General features: G+C 51.3%; 1 protein-coding gene across 1 annotated transcript; it reads left to right on the top strand.

Annotated features, from left to right (window-relative positions):
* The first annotated feature begins 300 nt into the window (after positions 1-300).
* On the top strand, positions 301-25,621 carry LOC127207399 (coiled-coil domain-containing protein 187-like). Its single transcript, XM_051166792.1, has 9 exons — positions 301-554; positions 1,109-1,632; positions 5,508-5,594; positions 6,975-7,067; positions 13,133-14,184; positions 14,640-14,734; positions 20,465-21,030; positions 21,265-21,445; positions 25,320-25,621. The coding sequence occupies exons 1-9, from the start codon at positions 376-378 to the stop codon at positions 25,513-25,515; spliced, it is 2,973 nt and encodes a 990-aa protein (XP_051022749.1). The 5' UTR covers positions 301-375; the 3' UTR covers positions 25,516-25,621.
* The last annotated feature ends 433 nt before the right edge of the window (positions 25,622-26,054 follow it).

Genomic DNA, 26,054 nt, shown 5'->3' with positions numbered 1-26,054 from the left:
CACCATATTGGATTCCAGAAGTCTCTGTGGGGACAGTGTGCCCCCTAGAGTGTCAGGGGTAGCTGGGTGCTGGCTAGAGCCATGAGTAGAAGTTGAAGCTTCAGACTGTCTCTCAGTGACACGGGGTTATTATGCTGTCATGGGCCACCTGGAGTTCTCTCCCAGCCCATGAGAAGCAGCCCATCAGAAAGTCCCACACTCACTGTTTACTAAAGGCTTAGACTCATTGTCCCTAACTTCAATGACTGTCCTGAGGATCACCGTACCTACAGTGGACTGTACCCAGAGCAAGCCAGTGGCCAGACCATGAGTGCTGGGTGCTAGACCTACAGACTACCATGTGACTATACTGTTAGACCCAGGCCCCCTGGGGGTATGACCCGCCATCCATACCCTTCTGCCTCGGCTGCAGTGCCAACCCCGGGCATGGGTGTGCTGCCCACCTCCCTAAGGGTACCCCTGCAGACCTGCCCAAGGGACAAGCAGCAAGAAGGCCTCTACTTCCTCAAGGCCTTGGGGAGAATGGGCCATGGAAAGGACAGCACCAAGCCCAGGTAGTGTTTGTGTGGGTGTGGACAAGAGTGTCTGGTAGTCTTTTTTTTTTTTTAAATATTTTATTTAATTTTAATTTGTGTGTGTTGGTGTGAGGGTGTAAGATCTTGGAGTTGCAGACAGTTGTGAGCTGCCATGTGGTTGCTGGGAATTGAACCCTGGTCCTTTGGAAGAGCAGGCGATGCTCTTAACCACTGAGCCATCTCTCCAGCCCATGTCTGGTAGTCTTGAGGTCCCTCCTCAGGGAGCAGCTTGCTTGTGGGAGGTGGGAGGAGATGGAAGTCGAGTGTGTGGGTCCTTGGCCAAAACTTGCTTGTGTCTTTGGGTTTGGCCTGGCTACTCCTAGCCTCAGCGTTCTCATCCATAGATTGAAGTGAGCATGGTACCTGCCTTAAAAGGTTGTGGTTAGTGTCTGAAGGAGAGTGTCAGGGCTTGTCCATGTGGTGGAGGCATTTTCTGCTCCTCTTGTAGAAACGGGGAGAAAGTGGTTCTGGAGGTCATAGGACTCCATCTGAGACAGTCTGTTCTGACTGGCTGTGTTGTCATTCTCTCTGAGGGATGAAGTGCTCCATCCACATGCTGTCAAGGACAACCTTCTGACCACGCTGAGGTGGCCTATCCACTCCCGGCCCCTGGGTCCACTCCGAGCAGTTCCCTATGTGCCCTGGCCTGATTACATCAAGGAGCCAGGCCCCAACATGAAGACCTGCAGCCTGCCCATGTGGGCTCAATGCTTGGACACCTGGGATGTGGACAGCTCGGTGTCATCCGGACGAATCTCTGGCTCCTCAGGGGGGCATGAGTCATGCGCACTTTCCCATGGGCCCTGGAAGGAAAGGCCACCCCTCGTGTTGGGGCCCCAGCATCAGCCCAGGAAGAGTAACCCTCGTCTGGAACAGTTGAGGGACAAGATCCGAGCCCAGGCACGGTGGCAGGCTAGTTGTGCCTCCCTGGGCACCTCTGTACCCCCAAGTGCCTCCTGTTTCTTCAAGACCTCAACAGTGCGGCGCAAGACCCCGAAGGTGACAAATGCTCTTCCAGTGCCCAATTGCCGAGGTCAGTGGCTGCTTTGCTCAGCTGGTGTGGGCCACAGGCTATGGGAAAGGGCAGGGAAGGTAGAAAGGTTATGTTCCTAAGGCCCTCAAAAGGGTTTGAGGTCTGGGAGGCCAGTGCACCTTGGGGTGGGGCTTTTGAGCTGAATTTAGGGTGAAGAAGATTCGGATTGGAGCTGTGTAAGACAGAGACCCAGAGAACCTGTGGGAGATGAGGAATGGTCCACCTGTCCTGCGCATGGGGTCTTTCGTTTGTTGCCACAGCTTTAGGAGCTGTTTAAACAGGCCCGACCACTGTCAAGCCAAGCCAGTGTGGGATCTAGAAGGGCAGCCTGCCACTCACAAGCAAAACAGGTTGTGTTTTCTGGAGCAGGAAAAAGGAGGGAGCGGCAGTTAAATAAATACCTGAAGAGCTTCCTGTCAGAGATAGATGCTGGAAGCTAAGCAGCTGCTTAGCTATTTCTCTAAGGAGAGGATCTGTTTTGTAAGGCAACAGCTTGTTTAAAAAAAAAAAAAAATGGCAAAACACATAACATAAAACGAAGTCATCTTTACCATTTACAAAATTCATTAAGTGTGTTTGTGTGTGCGTGTGTGTGTGTGTGTGTGTGTGTGTGTGTGTGTGTGTGTGTGTGTGGTGTATGTGTGAGCATTGCCACAGCCCAGTTGAGGAGGTCAGAGGTCAGCTTGCAGGAGTCCACCCTGTGGGTCCTGGGGATCGAGCTCAAGAGCCTTGGCAGCAAGTACCTTTACCTGCTGAGCCATCGCACCAGTCCCATCTTTTTTTTTTTTTTTTTAATTTATTGTATATTAGTACTTTATCTGCAGAAGAGGGCATCAGATCACATTACAGATGGTTGTGAGCCACCACGTGGTTGCTGGGAATTGAACTCAGGACCTATGGAAGAACAGGCGGTGCTCTTAACCACTGAGCCATCTCTCCAGTCCCCCAGTCCCATCTTTTACCATTTAAAAAATGTTCTGTTCATTTTAGGTAGCCACTCCTTGTTATGCAGCCATCTCCACCACCCCAGGTCCTGGCACCCACCTTCTACTCCCTGTCCCTCTGGGTTTGATGACTCTGGCCACTTCATAGAAATGGGATTCTATGGGACTTTTCCTTCTGTGACTTTCTTTCAGGAAGTACATTTTCTTTTAGAAAGTGCAGATAAATACAGAGGAGGAAACAAAAACCATCACCAGGTCCCCATGTGCCTTTCCCCTGGGACTGTCCTGGCTAGCTCTCTGAGGTGTGTCCCCGGGTTAGTATACCACTGAGGCAGAATAACCTAGAGAGAGGAAGGATTTTCTTTGGCTTATGTTTCGAGGGTCTGTTGATGTCCTAGGCCTGCAGTGAGGCAGGGCATCGCAGTGCAGGGGCATGGAGGCAGAGCCAACCTGCACACTGAACGGTGGACAGGAAGCAGACAGATAAGGCTCCACACGTAAGACGTGCCCTGCGCGCGCGCGCGCGCACACACACACACACACACACACACACACACACACACACACACACACACACACGTCCTCCTATCAGGTGGAAACCCATCAGTGGATTAATCCAGCCCTAGAATTAGCATGTTGTCACCTCATGTAGTGTCACCATCAGGGATTAAGTCTTCAACACAGGAGCTTTTGAGACCTTTTACTATCAAAGCCATACCGTCCTGCCCTGGACTCCGAAGGCTTGTCTTGGTGCAAAAATCTACTCAGCCCATCTCCAAGAAACTCAAAGATTCAGAAATTGCTAAAAGATCTGGTCAAGGGCTAGAGAGATGGCTCAGAGGTTAACGGTACTGTCTGGTCCTGAGTTCAATTCCCAGCAACCAAATGGTAGCTCACAACCATCTGCAATGAGATCTGGTGCCCTCTTCTGGCCTGCAGGTGTTTGTTACATGGAGGCAGAACACTGTATATATAATAAGTTTTTTTTTAAGTTTATTAAAAAAAAAAATCTGGTCAAGCTCTCCTCTGAGACTCAAGGCAAAAGGTTTTCTTTTTCCAACATACAATAATACGAGCCAAACACGTCCATTTCAAGGAAAACAGAGAAATACCAAGGGGGTATTAGTCTAAACTGAGACTGAAACCATCAGGGAAAATATTCCATCTTAAAGCTTAAATTTTGTATGTATATAGTGTTTTGCCTGTGTATCTGTGTGTGCACTCCAAGGGCAGTAAATATGCTGGCATCTTACCTGACCTTCCAAGACTTGCCTTTGAAGTCTCAGCAGGAAGGGCTGGAGAGATGTCTCAAGGTTAAAGAGCACCCACCGTCTGTTCTTCCAGAGGTCCTGAGTTCAATTTCCAACAACCACATGGTGGCTCATAACCATCTATAATGAGATCTGGTGCTCTCTTCTGGTGTGCAGATGTACATGCAGGCAGAGCACTGTATACATAATAATAAATAAATCTTCATTTGTTAAAAACAAAAACAAAACAAAAGAGTCTCAGCAGGAGCCTCCGGAGCTCATTATCTCTGTGTTCCATATGCCTCAAAAATAGCATCGCATGGACAATGCTAAGGTCTGCTTAGCAGTAAGTGGGCCCACTTGGACTTGGGCTGCAGTGGCCTTTGAGTGCCTGGACAGCCTGAGTCCAGGGATACGAATCTGTGGAAACAGCCTTCTAGGGGTCCCTCTGCAAGCAGGGTGCCCCAGCAGCTCCCTTCTGAAGCTAATCTTCATGCAGATCATGCTCAGCCCCAGCTCTACATAAGGCTCTTGTCTGGCCAAACTGAAGGCTTCTCGGGTCCTCTGCTTCCTGCTTCTGAGCTGCACTGTAAACCTGGCTAAAAGCCACGCTACAGCCGGAACACTAGGTTGCCTTGGCATTTTCTTCTGTGAGATTAAATAACCCATCACCTTCAAACTCAGCCTCATACATGGTCTCAGACTGAAGACAAAATGCAGAGAAGTTCTCTGCTACCACACAGTACAAGAGGCCTCGAGTCCAGCTCCTTGCAGAACCCAAATCCTCAACAGGGTAGGCTCTACTGTCTGCGTTGCTATCAGTGCTCTGGTCTTCTGAGCTTGTACCACAGTCACTGTTAACCTTAAGTGATGACTAATCTCACATGTCAACTTGATGAGATGCAGAATCACCTAGGCAACAGCAGGCCTATGGGAAGTGATCTTTAAAAAGAAAAAGCCTGTGTGTGTGTGTGTCTGTGTGTGTGTGTGTGTGTGTGTGTGTGTGTGTGTGTGTGTCTGTGTGTGATGTATATGTGTAGTGGGCCTGAGTGCCAATGCAAGTGTGTGCAGGTCAGACAGCAACTTCTAGACATTGGCTCTCTGTTCCCATCTCTTTACTTGGGGGTGGGGGAGGTTTCAGACAGAGTTTCTGTGTAACCTTGGCTGTTCTGGACTCTGTAGTCCAGGCTGGCCTCAAACTCACAGAGATTCACCGGCCAGTGGGCTGCCCTCTGCCTCCCCAGAGTGCTGGGATTACAGGTGTGTGCCCCACATCTCTCTTTCCATCTTTATGTGGGTTCCAGGGATTGAACCCAGGTCACCAAGCTCACATGGCCATGTAGTTTTACCTGCTGAGCCATCTTGTTGACCCCAGGATTATCTTGATTATATTAAATGAGATGCCCACTATGGGTGGCACCAAACCCTAGGCCTGGATTTTAAACTGTATAAAAGGGAGGAAGTGTGCCTGTGAGATGGCCCTGTTCATAATTTGCCTGAGGAAGCTTCCAGGGCACAATGTTTATGCTCACTTTAGTGTGAATGACATGTGACTTTTTAGCTGATGGCCTTGTGGGATGTGTTTTCTGGCTTGAGGCGTTGAGCAGAGGGACAGCGGTAAAGGCTCCCAGGGGCTCTACCCTGGAACTCCATTCTGGAAATCATTTCACGAAGCCCTCCTTTTCCCATTCTTCTCCACGGCCAGGCATTCTTCGTGCTGCTGAGTATAGAGACAAAGACAGGACACCTCTCAGCTTGGGGCGGGAGCGCTCGAGGGGTCACCATACTTCAGGTGAGTGGTTCTGGGTCGGACCCTGGGATTAATAAGGCCACTTGCAGTCAAATAGGGCCTGGCTTAGAGGGGGTCATGCAGGGGTCTCTCATTTTCTGCCGCTCAAGGGAAGGAATCAAGGTAGGAGAGTAAAGCAGAGGCATCCTCTGTGTGCGTCCTTGTACACCAACCCCATTCTGTACACACACTTCGAGATCTCTGCCGGCCCTGAGGCTTGTGTTTACATTTTGTAGGTGGAGGGCAGTGCTCAAGATGACCTTGCCTGGCCCTGGAGATGCTGAGAGATGGGTGGGGTGGGTCAGAGGACATGGCAGCTATGGTTTAGCTCACTGTTCTGACCAACAGTGAAGGATCACGGAGAGGTGGCAGGAGCCTCATCCCTGCCTAAGGATGCTGGCTGGGCTTATGTGCTGCTGGCTAGATTGCATGTTAGACTCTCATGCTGTGCAGATGCTTACGAGGTTTTGGAGACGCAGGAGAGGAGGGGAGGCGTTGGGAGGGCATTCTGGACCTCCAGGCTCTCCAGCTCAGGATAATGGGAGGATTTCTCACGGAAGGAAGAAGCAGTGGGAGGCAGGTCCCCATCAAAGCATGAGGGCAGTCAGTGCTTTTGAGCAGCACACACAGACACAGAAACATTAGGGGCATGCCCTGCCCTGTGCTTGTGAGCCAATGGCAGAGGTTGGCGGGGTCCCAAGCTGGCTGATGCACAGGTTGGGCAGGACCTATCTTCTTGAGCCTAGCCCCGTCTTCTGCCTTCCATGACATTCTGTCCTTTCAGCTTCTCGTCCCTACCACAAGTGTGGCTACTGTGCCACTGGGCCAGTTGGGAATGCAGAAACCACAGCCCTGCCTCCCCACCTCCCCCCCAGGTCCATTGGTCCCCAGCTCTTGGCTGTCACACTTTCCTTCCCCCTTCCTCTAAAAGCAGGATGTGCAGGAAAGCCTTGTACCCACTATTCCACTTCCTATCTCTGTGGACGCTGGGAATGTCACAGGACCTGTCCAGGTCATCCTGCCTTTCCTCTTTCTCTTCCTCCTCCTCCTCTTTCCTTCATAGCTCAGGTCAGCCTCCCAAATGGGAGTTGGCCACTGAACTTGCTGTGGGATGTGGAAGGGGCTCTCCCCCATCACAGTGATGTCACTATGTTTGTCAACCAGAGACTGGACCCTGCAGTTCCAGCCTCCATTATCCTTCCCTGATGGGAGCTATGTCCAGGGAAAAGATGCTGTACCAGGATTCCCTTGGAGCTCGCCTCAGTCAGCCAGTCATTTGCTCAGCAAACACAAGCCCAGGCCCTGGGGACAAGGTGAGTATGTAGCCTATTCACATGTTGTGAGATTAAGGTTCCCTCCCTCTCTGCCCATCTCTTCTTTCAGTTCCAAGGACAAACATCAAAAGGATCAAAAGCGCTGCTTGCAGAAGAGAGATCCCAAAGTCGTCTGTCCCCTGCAGAACTCCCAAAGGCAGAGGTGAGGTTTGCTACTCCAGATCCCAGAGTCTGTGTGATGCTAGCTGGTGAGGGTGACACACAGCTCTTGACTCTGTGCTGAGGATATTGGCTGCCAGCTCTGCCACATGCAAGGAACTCGGGGCCCTGGGATCTGAGGGTTCCTTGCCATGTAGTAGAAGCCTGCAACTCCCCATGTGATGTCACCTGTCCTTTATGCCTCTGAAGATGGGAATGGCACAGGGCCATGTGGCCACAGTGCTGCTGCTTTTCAGAGCAGCGACATGCTGGGGGGAGACAGAGTAAAGCTGTAGTCCTGCCTACAGCACTGTGAGCTGCCTGCAAGCACTCCACCCTGACCTGTATGTCTGCCAATTTCATGGAAAGTCCTCAGGGGATCTTGTTAGTGACCCTATCTATGGGTGGCAGCCTTCTATTTAAGGCACCCCATTTCCTGGGCTTGGATCCTGACAGACACCCAGAGTCCTAGCCAGGTTCCTGCCTCTATGGTTTTTTTGGGGTGAAGTGAAGGGGTCCCTCCATCTAGTTGGATCTCTGAACCCCCAAAGAAAAGACAGATGTATGTGAGTATTTGGAGACTGTTGGGAGGGAGTCAGGCAGGGTCTAGAATGTCTTCCAGGTAGGCTGGGAGCGAGGTAGGTTGGCTCCCATTCTGCAGATGTGGAAACTGAGGCCCAAGGCAGCTTAGCAGCCTGCCTGCCCAGGGCCACACAGGCAAAGATCTGGGATGGGCCCTGTATTCTCTATAAGAGTCAGGTGTCTTCTGAGACCACCACTGATCCCTTGTCAAGGCTCCCTGCTCCAGCCTAGCCTTAGCAATACCATGAAGACTCCCCAGGTCGGGAGATGGGGTTGAGGTCCGTCTGGCAGGACTGAGCATAAAGGCCACACAGGGTCTGGGAATACCTTTTCAGCTGCCTTTGGGAATCTCTCTGCCTCAGTTTCCCCATCCCATGAAGTTACCGTTCTGGATCCACCAGCATGGGTAGAGTGTACTCTGGGCACACCCTCACCTCCATTTCTGCTCAGTACCCTGTCTCCCCTGTACCCCAGTACCCTGCCTCCCCTGCTCCCCAGCAAAAACTATTCTATGAGTCTCTGCCTAGCCCACTGTGTGCTCAGCAGAGGGTGCACACAAGTCTTCTAGCTGGCCAGAGGCGAAACAGGATGGGGAAGGATAAACACCTCTGGAACCCAAGACTGAGAGAAGGTTCTGGAAGGTCATCTGGAAGCGCACCAAGTGTAGCCCCTCTTCTGCATCATCATCTCACTCATCCCCGGCTTTCTGTTGTTTTGTTTTAATGGCTTGCTTGAAAAATGACCTGCCGTCTGCCTGACACCGGGGTCAGAGGGCATGCCACCGGCTGCATTCATCATCGCAGTCACGGTGTCACCCTGATGGTAGTGACCATTAGTTTCTGTCAGGGATGAAGCCACAGCTGGGCTAAGGAGAGATGAGTTTGGGTTCAGGGGTCAGAACTGCAGGACTTGGGAATTGGGTGAATTAGAAATTTGCTGTAGTTAACAAAAAATTAAATCACAATAGTTATAAAATATTCATCCATCCGGGCCAAAGGAAAATGAAGCCCGATATTTAATTTCAGATTATATCACCTTGCTTTGCATTTTTTATCATAGATTAGGTCGGCCTGGAGCTTTGACAGGGCACTTGGGGACTCTATCCATTTCCGCAGATTAAAAATCCTCCCATAAAAAAATTAATTGCCATTAAACTGCTCAGCAGAAGAAAAAAAATGTGCCCATCAGGACCCATTTATCGACCGGGACTCCTCTGGTGGGTTAATGGGGAGGCTGGCTGTGAGAGGCCAGGGGGCTGTCCTCCCTACATGGGGCCTCTGGCCCAGTGCCTGGCAGAGAGACCATGATTGTTGGAGGTAGCACAGAAGGGCAGGATTGAGATGCTCAACTGTATCCCCATCCCTACGGCAACCTGGATGCAGCCAGCACAGCCAAAGAACCTCACAGCTTGGTCCCCCCCTGCCGGTGAAGGCAGGAGCCCTCCTTGGCCCCGTCAGGAGGCACCGTTAGGCCCTCTCTAGGCCTCAGCGCTGCAGCCAGGGCTGATGAACAGCAGCTGGGATTAGCTGCAGGTCTGGGTCTCTGGGGCCCCAGTGTTGACTTTCCTTAGCTTCTGGTCCTAAACTGTCTCCATTCAGCTGTGCAGCCATCCATTACAACAAAAGAACATTTGCATACTAACAGGATGCATATTTTGCATAAATGATTAAATCTTTCCTGAATATTTGATACTGTAGTGGGCAAAACCACCCTGCAGGTTTTTCAGCATTGACGGACACTTCGTTTATACAATAGCTGATACTGAAAACTCTTCTTCACGTTAAAGTGTGTTTGGGGCTGTTTCAGAAATGGCTGGAAATTGTGTCCAAATCCCTAGCCAAAATCCACTGGACAAGTTTGTTTTTTGTTTTTAAAATTTATTTTAAATATTAATGTTTTACTTGTACCATGTATGTGCCTGGGGCCTATGACGCTAGAAGGTGGCATCCTCTGGGCTGGAATTACAGGCAGTTGTGAGCCACTGTGTGGGTGCTGGAAACTGAACCTGGGTCCTCCGGGAGAATAGCCAGCAGTCTTAACCACTGAGCTGTCTCTCCAGCGCCTTAAGGATTTTATTCTTTAGGGCTGGAGAGATGGCTCAGCGGTTAAGAGCACTGCCTGCTCTTCCAGAGGACCCGGATTCAATTCCCAGCACCCACATGGCAGCTGGTGACTGTCTGTAACTCCAAGATCTGACACCCTCACATCAATGCACATAAGTTAAAGCTAAATAAAAAAAATTTTTAAAAGAATTTTATTTTTTAAAGTGAAGCTGAAATCATCAACTCGAAGAGCAATTTTATTTATTTGTTTTTGTTTTTTCGAGACAGGGTTTCCCTGTGTAGCCTTGGATGTCCTGGACTCACTTTGTATGTCTACCAGGCTGGCCTCAAACTCACAGAGATCCACCTGCCTCTGCCTCCCGAGTGCTGGGATTAAAGATGTGTGCCACCACGCCCAGCCCCTCGAAGAGCAATTTTAAAAATCAAATGCTCTAACACAATATAATCCAGATGTACTGATTTGAGACCTACATACTAAGGAATGACCATAGGAAAATAGAAATGTTTCTTTATAATAAAATCACTATAGCAGGGCGGTGGTGGTGCACGCCTTTAATCTCAGCACTCGGGAGGCAGAGGCAGATGGATCTCTGTGAGTTCAAGGCCAGCCTGGTCTACAAAGCAAGTCCAGGACAGCCAAGGCTACACAGAGAGATCCTGTCTCGAAAAAACAAAAAACAAAACAAAAAGCAAAATCCTATTTAATGCAGGGCAGAGTGTCGCAAGCCTATTTAATCCCAGCACTTGGGAGAGAGAGGCAGGAAGATTACTGTCAGTTCGAGGCCAACCTGGTCTACAGAGTAAGTCCAGGACATCCAGGGCAACACAGAGAAATCCTGTCTTGAAAAAATATATATACTTATTTTTTTCTAAGTTTTATGTGTATAGTCATTGTGTTTACATGTATGTCTGTATGCCCTTGAATGCCTGGTGCCTTAGGAGGCAGGCCAGAAGAGAGTGTCAAATTCTTGGGGACTGCAGTTGCAGGCGTAGTGAGCTGCCATGTGGGTGCTTGGAGCTCAGGAAGAGCAGCCAGCGCTCTTAGCCACTGAGCCCCCTCTCCGGGGCAGTGGCAGGAACAGGGCAAGTCCTGGCTCAGAGCACAGGAAGATGCAATTCCATCCCTCAGGTGATGGCACCTTGAGCAGGACTGTGGGAAGAGTGACTGAGGACACACCAGATGTGTCGCCTCAGTGTTGCAGGGCTGGCTGGGCCCGGAGCACGTCTGTGTGTGGATGTTCATCTGCACACATGGGAGTGTACTAAGCACGTTTATTTGGTTGCCTGTGTGCAGTCACGTATGTGAATGAGTGAGGGCACGTTTGTGAGCATGTGAGTGTGGAAGCATGTGTGCTAATGTGAATGAGCACATGTGAATGTATGTGAGCCTGTGTGCAAGCGTGTGAAAGTGTAAATATGTGACTCTGGGTGTGAGCATTGTGGAGCTTGCATAAGAAAGCTGTGAGCAGCTGGGCGTGGTGGCGCACACCTTTAATCCCAGCATTCGGGAGGCAGAGGCAGGTGGATTGCTGTGAGTTCCAGGCCAGCCTGGTCTACAAAGTGAGAACAGGACAGCCAAGGCTACACAGAGAAACTCTGTCTCGAAAAACAAAAAAAGAGAAAAAAAAAAAAAAAAAAAAGAAAAGAAAAGAAAAAAGAGAAAAAAGAAAAAAAGAAAAGAAAAGGAAAGAAAATGAAATGAAAAAGAAAGCTGTGAGCTTACTGTGGACTGTGGATGCAGCAGAGTGCAGACTGTTTGTCCCACGAGGTGGCCTTCCAGAAGGAATTGCGTAGACTATAAGTGAAAGCCCCTGAAAGCCAGGCCATGACGGGAACGCATGCAATGTCCACATCATCTTCACAGGACGTGCGCTCTGTGCTCTGCCACATCCATGGCTTACAGTGAGTTCACAGCTTCCTCATGGGTTTCCACAGAGCGTGTGAGCCTGTGTGGGCCTGTGAGCATAGTGAGTCTGTGTGAAACTGAGCTGAGCATCACAGCTTGTAGGTAGGCAACAGTGAGCCCTGTGAGCACATAGGGATGACTGTGCCTGCTTCCTGTCTCAGTGGGGCCCTGTGGCTGGGGTTCTCATGACGGCCAGTCAGTGTTGGTACTGGTGGGTACAATCTGACATCATGAAGTAACACCTTGCGCAGTCACGTTCACCATGTGGCGTTGTCTGTCAAGGGACACTCAGCAGTGCTGGTCATTTACTTCTGAACCATTAAGGAGGTCTAAAGTTGTCTCAGATCCTGATCCCACTGCTGTGACTCTGACCATCTTCAGAGCGCATTAATGTCTCCGCTAAGGTTCATGTATGGTCATGACAGTGCTGGCTGCTGTGGTCCTGGCTGAGTGGCCAGCTGCAGGTGCCATCTAAGGCTGCGCCTTGTTCTTGTTCAAGTGTGGGCTATGTGCCCGGGCCGTGTTGAGAAGCCCACAGGTAGAGCTGTTGGCAGAGAGATTTTTTAAAAAAACATTTTTATTTAATTGTAATTTATGTGCATTGGTATGAGGGTGTCAGATCTTGGAGTTACAGACAGTTGTGAGCTGCCATGTGGGTGCTGGGAATTGAACCCGGGACCTTTGGAAGAGCAGACAGTGCTCTTAACCACTTAGCCAACTCTCCAGCCCAGGCAGGGAGATTTTTATCACCCTGTCTGTTCTGGGGTTTCATTATGACCCTGAGATGCACCGCATCCATGCGAGCTAGTGACAAAATGTCTGGCTTTGTCCCACAGGGGTTTGGATGTGAGGGGTTTCCCTATGGGCCCTTACGATGGCCTGAGAGCCACAGGGCCTGCTGTGTGTTTTCTATTTAAGATTCTGAGTTGGCTGGTGTGTACGCCTGGAGGAAAGGACAAGCCCTGGTGAGGCAGCTGCTTGGGCCCCCTCCTGCCCTCTCACGGCCCCAGAGCAAGGCCCCTGTCACGGAATTAGGTACCTCATGCCTCAGCCTTGGCGTGGTCTGTTTTGCTGTGGCATCAGTGGGTGGGCGCAGAGGAGACTTCTGTGCATCCTGGGAGGGTGATAGCTGGGTACCTCTCTTCAGATTTCCCTCAGAGATGAGAATTTGGGTGTAATCTTCACAAACCTGAAGAGAGAGGCTCTTCTCAGCTTTAGGAGCAGATGTATGCTTGAGCTTTTGTGAGGCAAGCTTTTGTGAGGGAATGGCCACTCCCATGGTGGACACCTGCCACCCCTCCATGTGCACCCCCTCAGCACATGTGGAACAGGTGGCTCACTCAAATGCAACTGCCCTCCTTTGTGTGTGGGTCTTGAGGGCTGAGGCTGAGAGGAAGTTTGTGGGGCTAAAGCCGGGGCCTCCCTAGTGACCCCATGATGTCCCCTTAATGGAGGAGCAGGTCTGTCCTACCCTCCAGCTCACAGACCCCAACCCTCCTTCATTGCTTGTCTTTGCAGGCTTTCAGAAGAAAACAGCAGCTGTTGAGGACCCAGCTGCCCACACCTGCTTGTCTAAGCCCACCTGTGCCCACAGTGACCCGCAGGTGTCTGAGCATACACCCAGCCTGGCTTTCCATGAGCAGTCAGCAACTATCCAAGGTGCCATGGACATCCTACACGACCTGCGCCAACAAATCCAGGCTGGTCTGGAGCTTGCCAGGAGCCCCAGGCTGCCAAGGAAGCTCTCACCATCAAAACCAAAGCCTCAGAACTTGCCAGGGAAGAGGCAGCGAGGACCCCAAAGCACCCGGGACCTGCAGGGCTTCTCAGAGAGTGCTTGGACTGTGCCGAAAGGGAAGCGTTCTTTCTTAGACAGGACTGTGAACTTGCACGGCCAGCAACATTGGAAAGAAGCCTTGCCTGAGCAGGAGTCTTATCTGCAGAGGGCCTGGACAGCACAGGGGCAAGACACTTCCTTCCAGAGGTCTGGGAACACCCCAGAAAAGCAAAATCCCTTCTCACAGCGGCCTTGGAGTGCCCTGGCTGGCCAGGCTTGTTCACGGAGGACCTTCACAGCTTGTAAAGACTGGGAGGTTTCCGAGCCCAGTCCACCGAGCTCTCTGGCTAGGCCGCATTCTGCACTCCGGCAACCGTGGAGTAGTTCTTTTGTGCAGAGGTCCCGTCCCTACAGCAAGGGCAAAAGTGCTGTTCCTCCTCCCTCGAAAGTCAAGCTAGCTTGGCCAGAGCCTGCCCAGGGCATCCCTCAGAGCAAACCAGGCAAGGAGCAGGACACACAGGAGGCCCCACCCTGTCCAGGGCCACGTGGGTCTCTGGGCCAGACACACAGCTCTGAGTCCTTGCATGCGTTCATGCGTCAGAAGGCCCAGGCCCGACGGCAGCATGCCATGGAGCAGAAGGCCTTGGCTGCACACACGCTGGAGCTGAGGAACCAGAGACTGCAGGAAGTGTACCGGAAGCAGCGAGAGGCCGTCCTTGGCAAGACCATCCATGTGGTCTCCCAGAGGAGGCCTGGCATCGTCACCTTTGTTCCCAGTGCCATACAGTCTGGGGTATGTACTGGGTGGGTGACTAGAAGGGGATCAGCCAAGCCTTTGGGCCTGAGGCTCTTTGCTCTCCCTGGCTGCCTACTGTCCACAAAGAAGTAAGTGGCTGGGTGCCACTGGGCCCAGGAGGTAAGATGACATTGGCTCTGAGCAGCCTGAAAGGCATTCACCAGAGACAGAGACCATCGGGGAGAAGAGGCTAGGCATGGGGCAACTTTGTCCCTAGCTAGAGCGGAAACAATGTTGGCAAATGTTCCTGGCTAAACTTGGTTCGTCTTTGGCTCTTTGAGGGAGTTCCTGCACACTGTCTCCACAGGTAGACAGGGCTAAAGGGACCCATTTGCCCCTTTGCCTTCTTTGAAATTGCCCTGAGAGTCAAGGCTTGAACCCCCTGACAGGGGCTGGAGCCCAGCTCTGAACTGAAATGAGGCTGCGGATCTTATGTGTCCTCTCTGCTTTAGGGCCTGGAAGCTCCTGGGAGCCCGGAAACACCGCTGCAGAAGTGGAGTAAAGTGACATCTGGCATGGTGCTTGGAGACCAAGAGGCTCCAGACAGGTGGGTGGGGAGGGCAGGGATCTTCTCCCTGGAGCTCAGAGTGGAGGAGGGAGGGTGAACTCTGAGGGGTCTCTGACATTGCGCGTGGCAGTGTATCTCCTTGGGAGTGCTTTAGAGATCGGAGACACTACTGTGTTTTGCTGACGTGAGAATGTATGTGCATATATGTATATATACTTTGTGTTTACACAGTTTTACATGTTTGTGCGTGTGTAGGCCAGAGGCTGAACTCAGATGTTGGCTCGCAGGAGCTATCCAGCTTGGGTTTTTTTGTTTTGTTTTGTTGGGTTTTCAAGACAGGGTTTCTCTATGTAGCCATGGCTGTCCTGGACTCACTTTGTAGACCAGGCTGGCCTTGAGATCCACCTGCCTCTGCCTCTCAAGTGCTGGGATTACAGGAGTGTGCCACCATGCCGGCCCACCTTGGGTACTTGAGACAGGGTCTCTCACTGGGACCTGCAGCTTGCTGATTAGGCTGGCTGGCTGGCTGGCTGATGCACTCCAGGAATTTTCCTGCCTCTGCCTCCCTAGCGCTGGATTATCACATGTACCATCACATTTGACTCTTTTTCACTTAATGTGGATTCTGGAGATTAAATCCATGCTTATATGGCAAGCACAGGACTGAGCTCTCTCCAGAACCTAGTTTTCATATATACAATTACTTAGCCCTTACTGTGTGTGTTCAGTCCCTAGAACTCAGGCTGCCTTTACCCACCGAGACATTCTGCTTGCTTCTGACATGTTCTTAAACGTATAAGATGGGGGTGTGGTATGCAAATGTCACCTCCCTGCCTCCAGTACCACCATAGGGAACCCACACTGTAAGCTGCCGCCACCCCTGGCCCCCCCTCCCATCCCCCAGCTCTCAGAAGGCGGCTCTGACACTTGCTGTCAGTGGTGGTTTCTCCCAGGCTCACTACAGGGGAGCTGTACACAGGCCTTCTGCTTGGAAGCCTGCCAGTGTACCAGGGTCTCTGCATTTCCTTTATCCATTGCTGTGGACTCAGGTGGCTCGCACTTTCCACTACCAACAATGACAGGCTCGTGGGCGTGCGTGTGCTTGTTTAAACACCTGCCTTTATTTTTTCTGAGCACATCCCTGGGGTTTGGGCCATACAATAGTTTGGAGCAGCACATCTCTAAATGCAGAAATCTCCAAAGGGGGGAAAAAAATCTAACAGTGAAAATTATTACAGCTGTGAAAAATTTAAATTCTAAACACACACACACACACACTAAATTATTTGAGAGATGTATTGACATTTTCAAAGGGAGATTTACTTGAGAGACATAAACATATAGCAGAACATTTCAGAGGCCACTTTATACAATAAAATAGATAAAATAAAAAAACCAGACCATATACATACAATAAAACAATTAAACAAAAAATCACAGAGGCACTTCTATCAGTTACTTAAGGGCCCTCACATTGAGTATGTGCAGTTATGAACAGACAGACCATGCCCACTAGGAGGCAGGCATGATCTGTGGTTTAACACCCAGCTTTCTCACCTTAGTCATCTGGGTAAGGGATAAACAGTCCTCTGAGGAGAGATGTCACCCAAAGAGTGGGATCCAACAGTTTATTCTTTCATAGAAAGGACGTCTCAGTGGGGCATGGTGGTGCATGCCTGTAATCCCAGCACTCACAAGGCAGAGGCAGGCAAACCTGGTCTACAAAGTGAATCCAGGACACCCAGGGCTACATAAAGAACCCCTGTCTTGAACCCTCCCCCACCAAAAGAAAAGAAAGGATGCTGTCTCACAGGCCAAGGGGGCTTCGATGCTTTTGGGGTACACAAAGTCTGTGTACAGGAGTGCTCTTTTCTGGAGCCATCCCGGCAAACAATGCCAAGAAGTAATTAATTAGGACTATCAAAGTCTTTGTGCGATTTATACCCCCAGCCCTGTGAGGATGTGAATAGAGATAAAATGAAAAAGAAAGACAACGCTGACAAGTCAAATATGAGAAAAGAACTGACATCTAAGGTGGGCATGGTGACACACGCCTATGATCCCAGAGAGGCAGAGGCAGGTGGATCTCTGTGACTTCCGAGGCCAGCGTGGTCTACAAAGTGAGTTCAGGACAGCCAAGACTATGCAGGAAAACCCTGTCTCAAAAATTCTAAAAAGAAATAAAAATAAAAAAAAAAAAAAAGAAAAAGAAATCTGTGACTAAGGGCAAAAAGACCATGGTGTGGAGAGGAGACCATGGTGTGCGGGGAGAGAGCCGATTGACGGTGGTAGGAAGACAAAGGGGAGAATGGCTGGACGAGCATCTTAGTGGCAAATGCTTGGGGTATATGTATTATATATCAGTTTAGAGTAGTTTGTTTACCATAGTTTAGAGGAAGATTTGTATTAGTTTAGATTCTGCTCAGCGTAGTGCTAGCAGCTTTAAAGTACGCTTCAGACTGTGTCTTTTATTAACAATCTAAGGCCGAAACAATACATTTTTAATGTATTAAACAGTGGACAGTGGATAACGCATACAGACAGTCTAGGGGAGATGATACTGTCTGGCTCTTGGCCTGTGTTCTGAAGTCTTGAACCATGGTGGGAGGCTGCAGGCCTGCTGTTTCTCGGTTAGCACCTCACCTCTTGGGGCTCCTGGTCCCATCCATTCCCACTGAGGATCACATACTGGCCCTTGAGGAACTCCTTGCAGGCACAAATATGTGCCCAGGGTTCTAGGCACTCTTTCTGCAGGATGCAGGAGCCGAGGTCATGCGGAGAACGAGAGCGGGTAGGTCCCAGCCACAAAGCCCGCTTGCCACCCTCTCCTGCAGGCTTTTTCCCTGGGAACCCAGGTTTTCAGCACTTCCAGCTTCCAGGGTTTGGGCTTCAACATTCACAATTTTAATATATCAGAATTAGAATTTGAGGCTTTGAGGAATTTGCTTTTTCAAGGTTTCGACATTTGGGATTATGACCAGCGCCAAGTGCCTGGGACAGGACTGGACCTGGGTGTCTCCAGCTCTTAATCCATTCTCGGAGGCGCCCCCACCTCCCACCACAGCCGGAGGGGAACACGTGGCCCTGCGAGGGGCCCGGGGTGGAGGGTGGGGGGTGGCGTGGGCGGTGTTTACCTGCGCTGTGTTTCTCAGTGGAGTTCCTTGAGAAACTTGCAAGCTGTTTACTACAGCGGCTTCACCGCCTTCCAACCGCCCCACCCCCAGCGACGTTTGAGAGCTGACTTCTCCACACGACCATCTCTCCTTCCTCCTTCCTTCCCTCTCACCCTCTTCCCTCACCACCAAAACAGGACTGCTCTTCCCCTCCTCCACTCCTGGGTCTCACCAGCCACCCGGCTTCATGCTGACTATCGATGGTGGAGGTACAAAGCTGGCATTGGCAGCACCTCTCAGGAGGCTGTTTGCAGAAACGCCCTGCCTCAGCCTCCCTGTTTGGGGCACCCTTCCTATGTTTTTGACATCAGTGTTTGGAGGAACTTAACTTAGAGCTGTCCGCCTTGGTGCTTGCTCCTACCCCTCTCTCTGCGAATACCTTTCTCCCTAGATGAGATGGGTGCTCCCCCACCCCACCCCTCCCCTCCCCAGCTCCTTCACTCCTTCTGCCTTGTCTTTTCCTGACTGTATCCTGAGATTTCATATCTGACGGGCACTCTAGATGCCTGTGTCTGTAAACTTCTGCAGCAGCCTCTAGCCACAAACAGAGGCCTCGGGTCCAGCCAGTCACCACACCCACAGGTAGCCCTCTACGGCCTGCCTGGCCTCTCTGGCTTCCTCTGGGGCTATCAAGGGTGCCCTGTCTCCCTTGAGAATCCTGGCCTCCTTTTATTTCCACTTTAAAAAACTATGCTAAAATACACATAATATTTACAACGATAACCATTTTTTTAAAATCCCCAATCCATCTGGATTTTAAGTTTTTTGCTTAACTGATACATAAATTGTGCATATGGATAGATGGGGTACATGTGGTGTTTTGATACACGCACACACTGCATGATATTTAAATTAGGTTAAATGCATCCATCTCCAAACATTTATCATCTGTGTGTTATAAAGCATATTCAACACCCTTTCTTCTAAAGTCTTTGGTGTTTTACAGTACCATATTATTAAGGGCAGTTAAAATAACTCAGCTATAGCCCAGTTGATCGGCTTCTCCCCACGCCTCCTCTTGACTTCTGTGTTGGAGTCTGAACCGGGAGCTTCATGCATGTTAGGCAAATCCTCTACCACTGTGCTGCATCCCTAGCTTTTCTTTATTTATTTATGACAGTTGGCCCCAAACTCACAAAGTCCTACCTACCTTACCTGAGTTCTGGGATTAAAGGCATTGACTCCCTTCCTGGCCTTAAAAAACAAAAAACAAAAAACAAACCCCCAGCCTCTTATTTTGGGCCAGGGCCTCACTAAATTGTCCAGGCTGACATGAGACTTGTGATCCTCCTGCCTCAGCCTCCTGAGAAACTGGTTTTAGCAGGCCTGTGCCACCACCTACCTTCTTTTCTGATTGTTTGATTAGGTTTTTTTTACTGCTATTTATTTAGAGACAGGGTCTCGTGGTGTGGCTCTGGCTGGTCTAGAACTCACAGAGACACACCTGTCACTGCTTCCCAAGTGCTAGGTCAGAGGTGAGACTAAAGGCCTGCAACACCACACCAGGCATCATTTGTTCTTTTTCTTTTCTTTCTTTCTTTCTTTGAGTGAGGGTCTCATTCTGTCTTTTTTGTTTTTTTTTTTTAAGATTTATTTATTCATTATTATGTATGCAATCCTCTGCCTACAGGTACACCTGCAGGCCAGCAGAGGGCATCAGATCACATTACAGATGGCTGTGAGCCACCATGTGGTTGCTGGGAATTGAACTCAGGACCTCTGGAAGAGCAGGTGGCGCTCTTAACCACTCTCCAGCCCCTCATTCTGTAGTTTTAAATTTTCGCTCCTACTTCGGCCTCCCGAGTGCTGAGATTGCAGACATACACCACCACACCTGACTTAACGGTTGTACATGCAGAGCCAGTGGTCCCAGGTCATGGTGCTGCACATTTGTCCCCGGAAAACTCTTCTCTCCCCAAATAAATCCTTTGTCCCCATTAACACCAACCCAGAAGCCCCTGCCGGCCCCTGGAGTCATCCATCTGTCTGTCTCTGAATTTGACAGGTTTAGGTGAGGTCAGAGATGTGGGGTCCTGTCAGAGTCGACCTTTGGTGACGGATGTCGCTCAGCTTGATGTCTCTGAGGTTCATCCCTGCCGTAATGGGGACCGTTCTTTCTTCATACTTAAGGCTGAGAAATATTCCGTCATGTGGATGCGCCTCACGGTGCCGATCCATCATGCATTCGTGGACCCTCCCGTTTGTGTGTCGGCTTTGGTTTTGGTTTGTCTGTGGCTGTGAGCATGGTGTGGTGTCTGCATATATCTATCTGTTTATATCACTGCATCCGATACTTAGTTAACCAGTCTGTGGTCAACCCTGACTCCGTCACAGATGCCTTCATCGACCCTCCCTGTCTCACACATGGGTTTCTTTGTTTTGTTTTGTTTGTCTATGTAGCCTTGACTGTCTTGGACTCGCTTATGTAGACCAGGCTGGCCTCGAGCTTACAGCAATCCACCTGCCTCTGCCTCCCAAGTGCTGGGATTAAAGGCATGCGCCACCACCGCCTGATTCACACATGCGTGTTTTACACACTCTGTTCAACACCGTGCTGCTGGGGCTGAGTGTCCAACCACCCCCTCTCTCCCTGCAGCTTCTGTCTATGTTTGAACAAACCATGGACCCGCTCTGAGACCCAGGACGCTAGACACCCCCCGGAAGGCGTGAGTGGTGCCCCTCTGATACCATCTACAACTTACTCCCCTGACCCCATGAAGCTCCAGGCCCTGCCCTGGGGACTGAGCATCTACCTGGGCCCACAGGACGCTGAGCATCTGGGTCCATCGGGCCTCCTGCACTTCCAGTACAAGCAGGCCCGGCTACAGGCACTGGAGACCATGGCTGATGCCCTCAAACAGCGTATTGACATCCTGACCACCAAACTGCATAAACCGACGTCGCCCGACACAGCCGGTGACCCGGCCTCGGACATGCTGGGCTCCAGCAAGACACCTGCCACCCCCACGCTCATTCCTCCCTCTTACTTCAGAACTTTAATGCCTCAAGGGGGCAGAGGGACTCCCCAGGACTGGGTGGATGGACAGGCCAAGCCCCTTCTTCCCAGCACCTGCTTCCAGGACAGTGAGATGCTGCCATGGAGGCCCAGCTGGGAGACGCAGAGCCCAAACCTGGGGACTCACATGGAGAGCCAGCGCCAAGGTGGGCCTGGGCAGTGGGTGTCATGCCTGGCTGGGCCCCATTCCATTTCCTTTCTGGAGAGCAAGGTGGGAGTTTCATAGACAAAGAGAGTAGTGACAACAGTTGATGTCCTCTGAGTGACATATGGCACAGGGTGTAGCTGTCTCACCCCATGTTGAGGGAAGGCCGAGGCTCTTCCCAAAGCCTGCTGCCTGTCTCCCCAAAAGGCAAGAACAAGGCTTCTCTTCTCTGCAGGCCCTGTGTCCAGCCCCCCTGCCTCAGTGTCTCAGGTCATCCCTCACTCGCAGCCATATCCTGCTGGCTCAAGTCACGGGGCCTCTTCCAAAGATGCCATAGAGGAGAGACATTGGGAGCTCGAGAAGAAGCTGCAGAGAAAGATGGCTACCCTCCAGGCCCTTGGCGCCTGCATGAGGAGGTGAGTCCACTCTGCTGTGCTAGGGCCATTAGGTCTGCCTCTCACGTCCTCCGTGGAGGGTCCTCATGTTAGCCCACAGGCCCCAACCAGGCGTCTGGGTGCATCAGGCCAAGTGAAACATGACACAGCTCCCCAGACATGCTGCTTCCCACCGTGGCCCACATCACACAACACATCTGGTTCACCTCTGGCTGGAACTCCTCACTACACAGGGAGACATACTAACCAACAAACCCTCAGCTCACAGGCCTAGGAGATCCTCTTGGCTTTAGCTTTTTCTCATTGGTTGCTAGAAGACTGAGTATATCTGAGGGCATTGACACAGGGTTCATCAGCCTGTTTGGGTTCACTTCACTGTCCCATGTCTGGCCTTTGTCCCTAACCCTGGCTTCAGCCTTTTCTGGTGCGGTCCACACAGGTGCTTAGGATGTCCTTTGTGCAGTTTTTGTTGTTGTTGTTGTTTTGTTTTTGGTTTTTTTTTTTGGCTTTTCAAGACAGGGTTTCTCTGTGTGGCCTTGGCTATCCTAGACTCACTTTGTAGACCAGGCTGGCCTCAAACTCACATCAATCCGCCTGCCTTCTGCCTCCAGAGTGCCACCACGCCCTGCCCCCTTGTGCAGTTTGTGTGAGCCTCGCTGTGCCCTCACACCCATCTCATCCTGTTCCTTCCCTCTCTTAGATCCTGCCCCACCAAACCCAGTCCTCAGTGGCCCCCACTGAATCCCAGGGCTGCCCCTGGGGAGGGGGCTTTTTGGGCCATAGGAACTCTGTAGTTGACCCTCAGCAGCCGCCCACTAGAAAGCTAAGGGTTTCCTGGCCTGCAGTTGTGGTTTCTGTCCTTCCAGGACTTGGTTGTATGTTTGGCTAACCTTCCGGAAAATTTCCTCTGCCTCCTAAAGCATCTCCCCTCACCTGCTTACAATTCTGTCACCTGAACCTTGTCCGAGGCTCCCTCCATTACTAGAGGCTCCGTGGTTCTCAAGTGCTCCTACTCTGGCCTCCTTTTTGAGATTCTGTGTACAACCCACACCCCTCTCACTTTGCTGTCCTTAGTCTGCAGCGCACAGAGGACATGTGCCCCAGGATAGCTAAGAATTCATGCCCCACAAAACCTGCACCCTTAGGTGGCTAACTCCAGCCTCAACAGCCTCTCCACAGAATTGTAGCCAGAACTGAGGGTGTGCGTTCCTGGAGGAGGCTGAGAGGCCACCCGCCACAGGAGCGCAGCTGGCCCCATGTGCGTGTGTGTGTGTGTGTGTGTGTGTGTGTGTGTGTGTGTGTGCATGCTTGACAGAGGTCACCAGGATAACCTCTGACCTCAGTTTGGTATACTGCTAACCACAGCCCAAGCTGTCTTCTCAGCAGCTGGTTAGTTAGCTTAGAAGACAGTCCCTCTAATGTACGTCCAGGGGTGAGAGCAAATGCCACATATGCAGGCAGGGGGAGCAGCTTGTGACAGAGGAGGCTGTAGTTAATGTTTCTGCGGACACAAAAGCCAACTTCTGGCCCAGCCCTACGGGAGTGGATAAATGTCAAACCTCAGCTGTCTTCCTCCCCTCCTCAGTGCATCCACCTACAGCAGAAGAGGATGCAGCCTCCCCAAACCCTGCCCTCGGTCCTCCTGGAGCTGGGACGCTTCTTTCCAGGTCCTGTCCCTGCCATCCCACTAGGAAACTCACCCCATCTAATGAACTTCTTGATCTTAGAAGGTGGTGGATTTGTTGTTTCCTGGGCGGGGAGGCCTGTGTCAGCACTGACTCATACTGGCCAGTAGGGGGAAGCATTGTGCTGGGATTTTCCTCTGCTACCAGCAACCGCATTCCACCATGGACTGCTGCAGAATTTTCACAGGTTTAATTTTAGTGTCCCAGGCTCTTAGACGGACAGGCTAGGTGACCTCAAGGTCCCAGACCCAGGTGCATATGACCCTGGTGCTAACATTTCCTGGCACAAAGCTACAGGGGTTGTGGCCTGGCTTCCCCTCCAGGGGTGTCCAACTTGTTGGCCTCTCACCCACTGTATTGTAGTTGGTCCGGAGAAGCCCCAAGAGAGTTTTTAAGTTCCAGAACATAAGGCGGGCGTGGTGGCGCACGCCTTTAATCCCAGCACTCGGGAGGTAGAGGCAGGTGGATTTCTGTGAGTTCAAGGCCAGCCTGGTCTACAAATTGAGTCTAGGACAGCTAGGGCTGTCACACAGAGAAACCCTGTCTCAAACAAAGCTTTAAAAGAAAAAGAACAAAACAAAACAAAAGAAAAAAAAAAAAAAAAAGAAAGAAAGAAAGAAAGAAAGAAAGAAAAGAAAAGAAAGGAAAAAGAAAGAAAAAGAACAGAGCAGAATATATTGGTTTTGTATTGGATGTCTGCTCAGCAGCCCTGGGGCATGAGTGTGTAAGCTGCAGGTTGGACATACGTGTGCCATCCTTGCATTGTGTCCTTGGCCCAGAGGTGCACACCTGGGTGGGCCACAGGCTTCTACAGGACCAGGACTAGCTCAGTAGTCCAGGAGAGACCAGCAGAGGCAGAAATCATACTCAGAGCCTTTCCCCCAGAAAGGCGGGGATCTCTGAGAAAGTGGGGAGCAGGTTTGCTAGTCCCATTGGGTGGCCAGGTAGCCCTGACGGTTTTATTTCTGGAGATCAAAGCCAGCACTTCTTTTTCCAGGCTGTGGATTTTCCTTCTGTTGCCCTCAAGTGCACCATCTAGGGCGATCCTCTCCTCCACCCGACAGGCACTTGGTGATGGGTGAGGGCACAGCCTGTCACCATTTCCTCCCTGTTCAGGACACTAGAAGTTCTAGCTAGCTGTCCATGGGGCTTGGCCCCACCTGTCTTCACATTTGACTCCTCCCTGTTGCTCCTGCTTTCTGGAAACTGTTTCTATGTCTACATTCCCATAGTGCCTTGCAGCCTCAACGAGTGTCCATATGCTCGCCCAGACCTTTACTCCAGATAGGGGCTGGGTGTGGTCACACCATATCCTAGCCCTGCCCGGTACCCAACTTGCAAAAGGCTGGAGACAGACCTGTGGACCTCGAGGTCTGCTAGACACAGGATTGGGTGATATATTTGGCAAGTCAGGTGGAGGCCAGGTCACCGTGTGCCAGGGACAGATGGTGCCCAGGGGAGAGTGTAGAGTGAGCTGAGGCTGTCTGTGTTTGCCACCCACTCCAGCCAATTTACATATTCATCCTCTGCTTCAAAGCCTTCTAATCCCCTGGCAGCTGCTGAATACCCACCTGCCCCAGGCAGCTTGCTGCCCACGGTGGCGGTGGCTGTTGTAGCCTCTCCTGTCTGAGGGAGGCCAGCTGCCTGAGACCATGGAATAGAGAGTTAGGATCCTTAGTCACGGCTCTACTTCTCTCCTGATGACCCAGCTCTGCATCACAGGCACAGCTGTAGGGCAGAGCCAGAGTGCCAGTCATGGGGTGGCGCTGAGAAATGTCACCCTCAATCCCCCTAGCTTCATAGGTGACAGGGATGGCCAGGAGAGCTCCATTGGCACATCGGGCTCTCTTCCCACATGCAGAGCTGGTCATAGTGGAGCTGACACTGCACACTGGCTGGGCTGCTACACACACACACACACACACACACACACACACACACACACACCACACACACACAGGCCATACTTGGCTGATGAGCCTGCGGCCTATTGGCCATCTTGCAAGTCGCCCGTGTACAAGTGCCACATGCTCACTGCTGCTCTGTGTGTCAGAGGCTCATTGTGTGCCAGGGCTTAAGCCCTCAGGCCTGGCTCTAGAATACTGCCTGGGTCTTCCAGCGTTCCCACTGATTTAGGGTGTTTACACGCACCCCTTCCCCTGCTCCATCCTGACCGTGACTTCACTCATTCTACACTCATTGTCTTCCAGCTCACTTGGGGTGCCAGCTGCACCGGACCCCACCGGTGGCTCCTTTTGGCAGGAGGAGATGCCAGAAGCTAAAAAGACAGACTTGGTAACGCCCTGGACCACCCAGAGCTGCGGTAAGGGCGAGCCTGCAGATAGGCCCTGGGCTGGCTGGTCGGGTGGCCAGGGGGGCCTCCTGTGGGCCTCCTCGACTGCCTAGCTTGATCTTGGTCTTGCAGGGTAGAGGTCTTTTTCTATGTGGATGGCTGCCTCATGCCAGTATTAAAGCGTTTTGAGGCTCTCCAGGCCCTGTCACCTACGCTGCTCCTGTTGTGCCTGTCACGATGTGTATCATTACGGTCTACAAAACAGCCAAGTGCCACCCTTGTTTCCTTCCTTGTGCCTGTCAGCTCTTTTCTTTTCTTTTCCTCTCTTTTTTCCTTCGAGGCAGGGTTTCTCTGTGTAGCCCTGGCTGCCTTGGACTTGCTTTGTAGACCAGGCTGGCCTTGAACTCACAGGCATCCACCTGCCTCTGCCTCCCGAGCACTGGGATTAAAGGTGTGTGCCACAGTGCCTGGCTCGATGTCAGCCCTTCTCTTTGGTCTTTAAGTGTCCTTGGTCCTAGGTTTCAGCTAAGGAAACGCAGGGCTGAAGAGCCGGCACCTGGAGGGGTATAAGGCTTTCTCCTCCTGACCACAGAAGCCACAGAATGCGGGGAAGAGCCTCCGTGCCCTCAGAATGTGTCCTGTTAGTGGTTTG

The sequence above is a fragment of the Acomys russatus genome, chromosome 24 (assembly GCF_903995435.1).
Source record: "Acomys russatus chromosome 24, mAcoRus1.1, whole genome shotgun sequence".
Taxonomy (NCBI): domain Eukaryota; kingdom Metazoa; phylum Chordata; class Mammalia; order Rodentia; family Muridae; genus Acomys; species Acomys russatus.
This window is presented reverse-complemented; position numbering and strand designations above follow the sequence as displayed.

Coding starts and splice junctions, on each gene's coding strand:
- LOC127207399 (XM_051166792.1), top strand. CDS start 376: ATGACCCGCCATCCATACCCTTCTGCCTCGGCTGCAGTGCCAACCCCG. Junction 5,595..6,974: donor GAGGGGTCACCATACTTCAG/GTGAGTGGTTCT, acceptor CTCTTCTTTCAG/TTCCAAGGACAAACATCAAA. Junction 21,446..25,319: donor CTTGGCGCCTGCATGAGGAG/GTGAGTCCACTC, acceptor ATTGTCTTCCAG/CTCACTTGGGGTGCCAGCTG.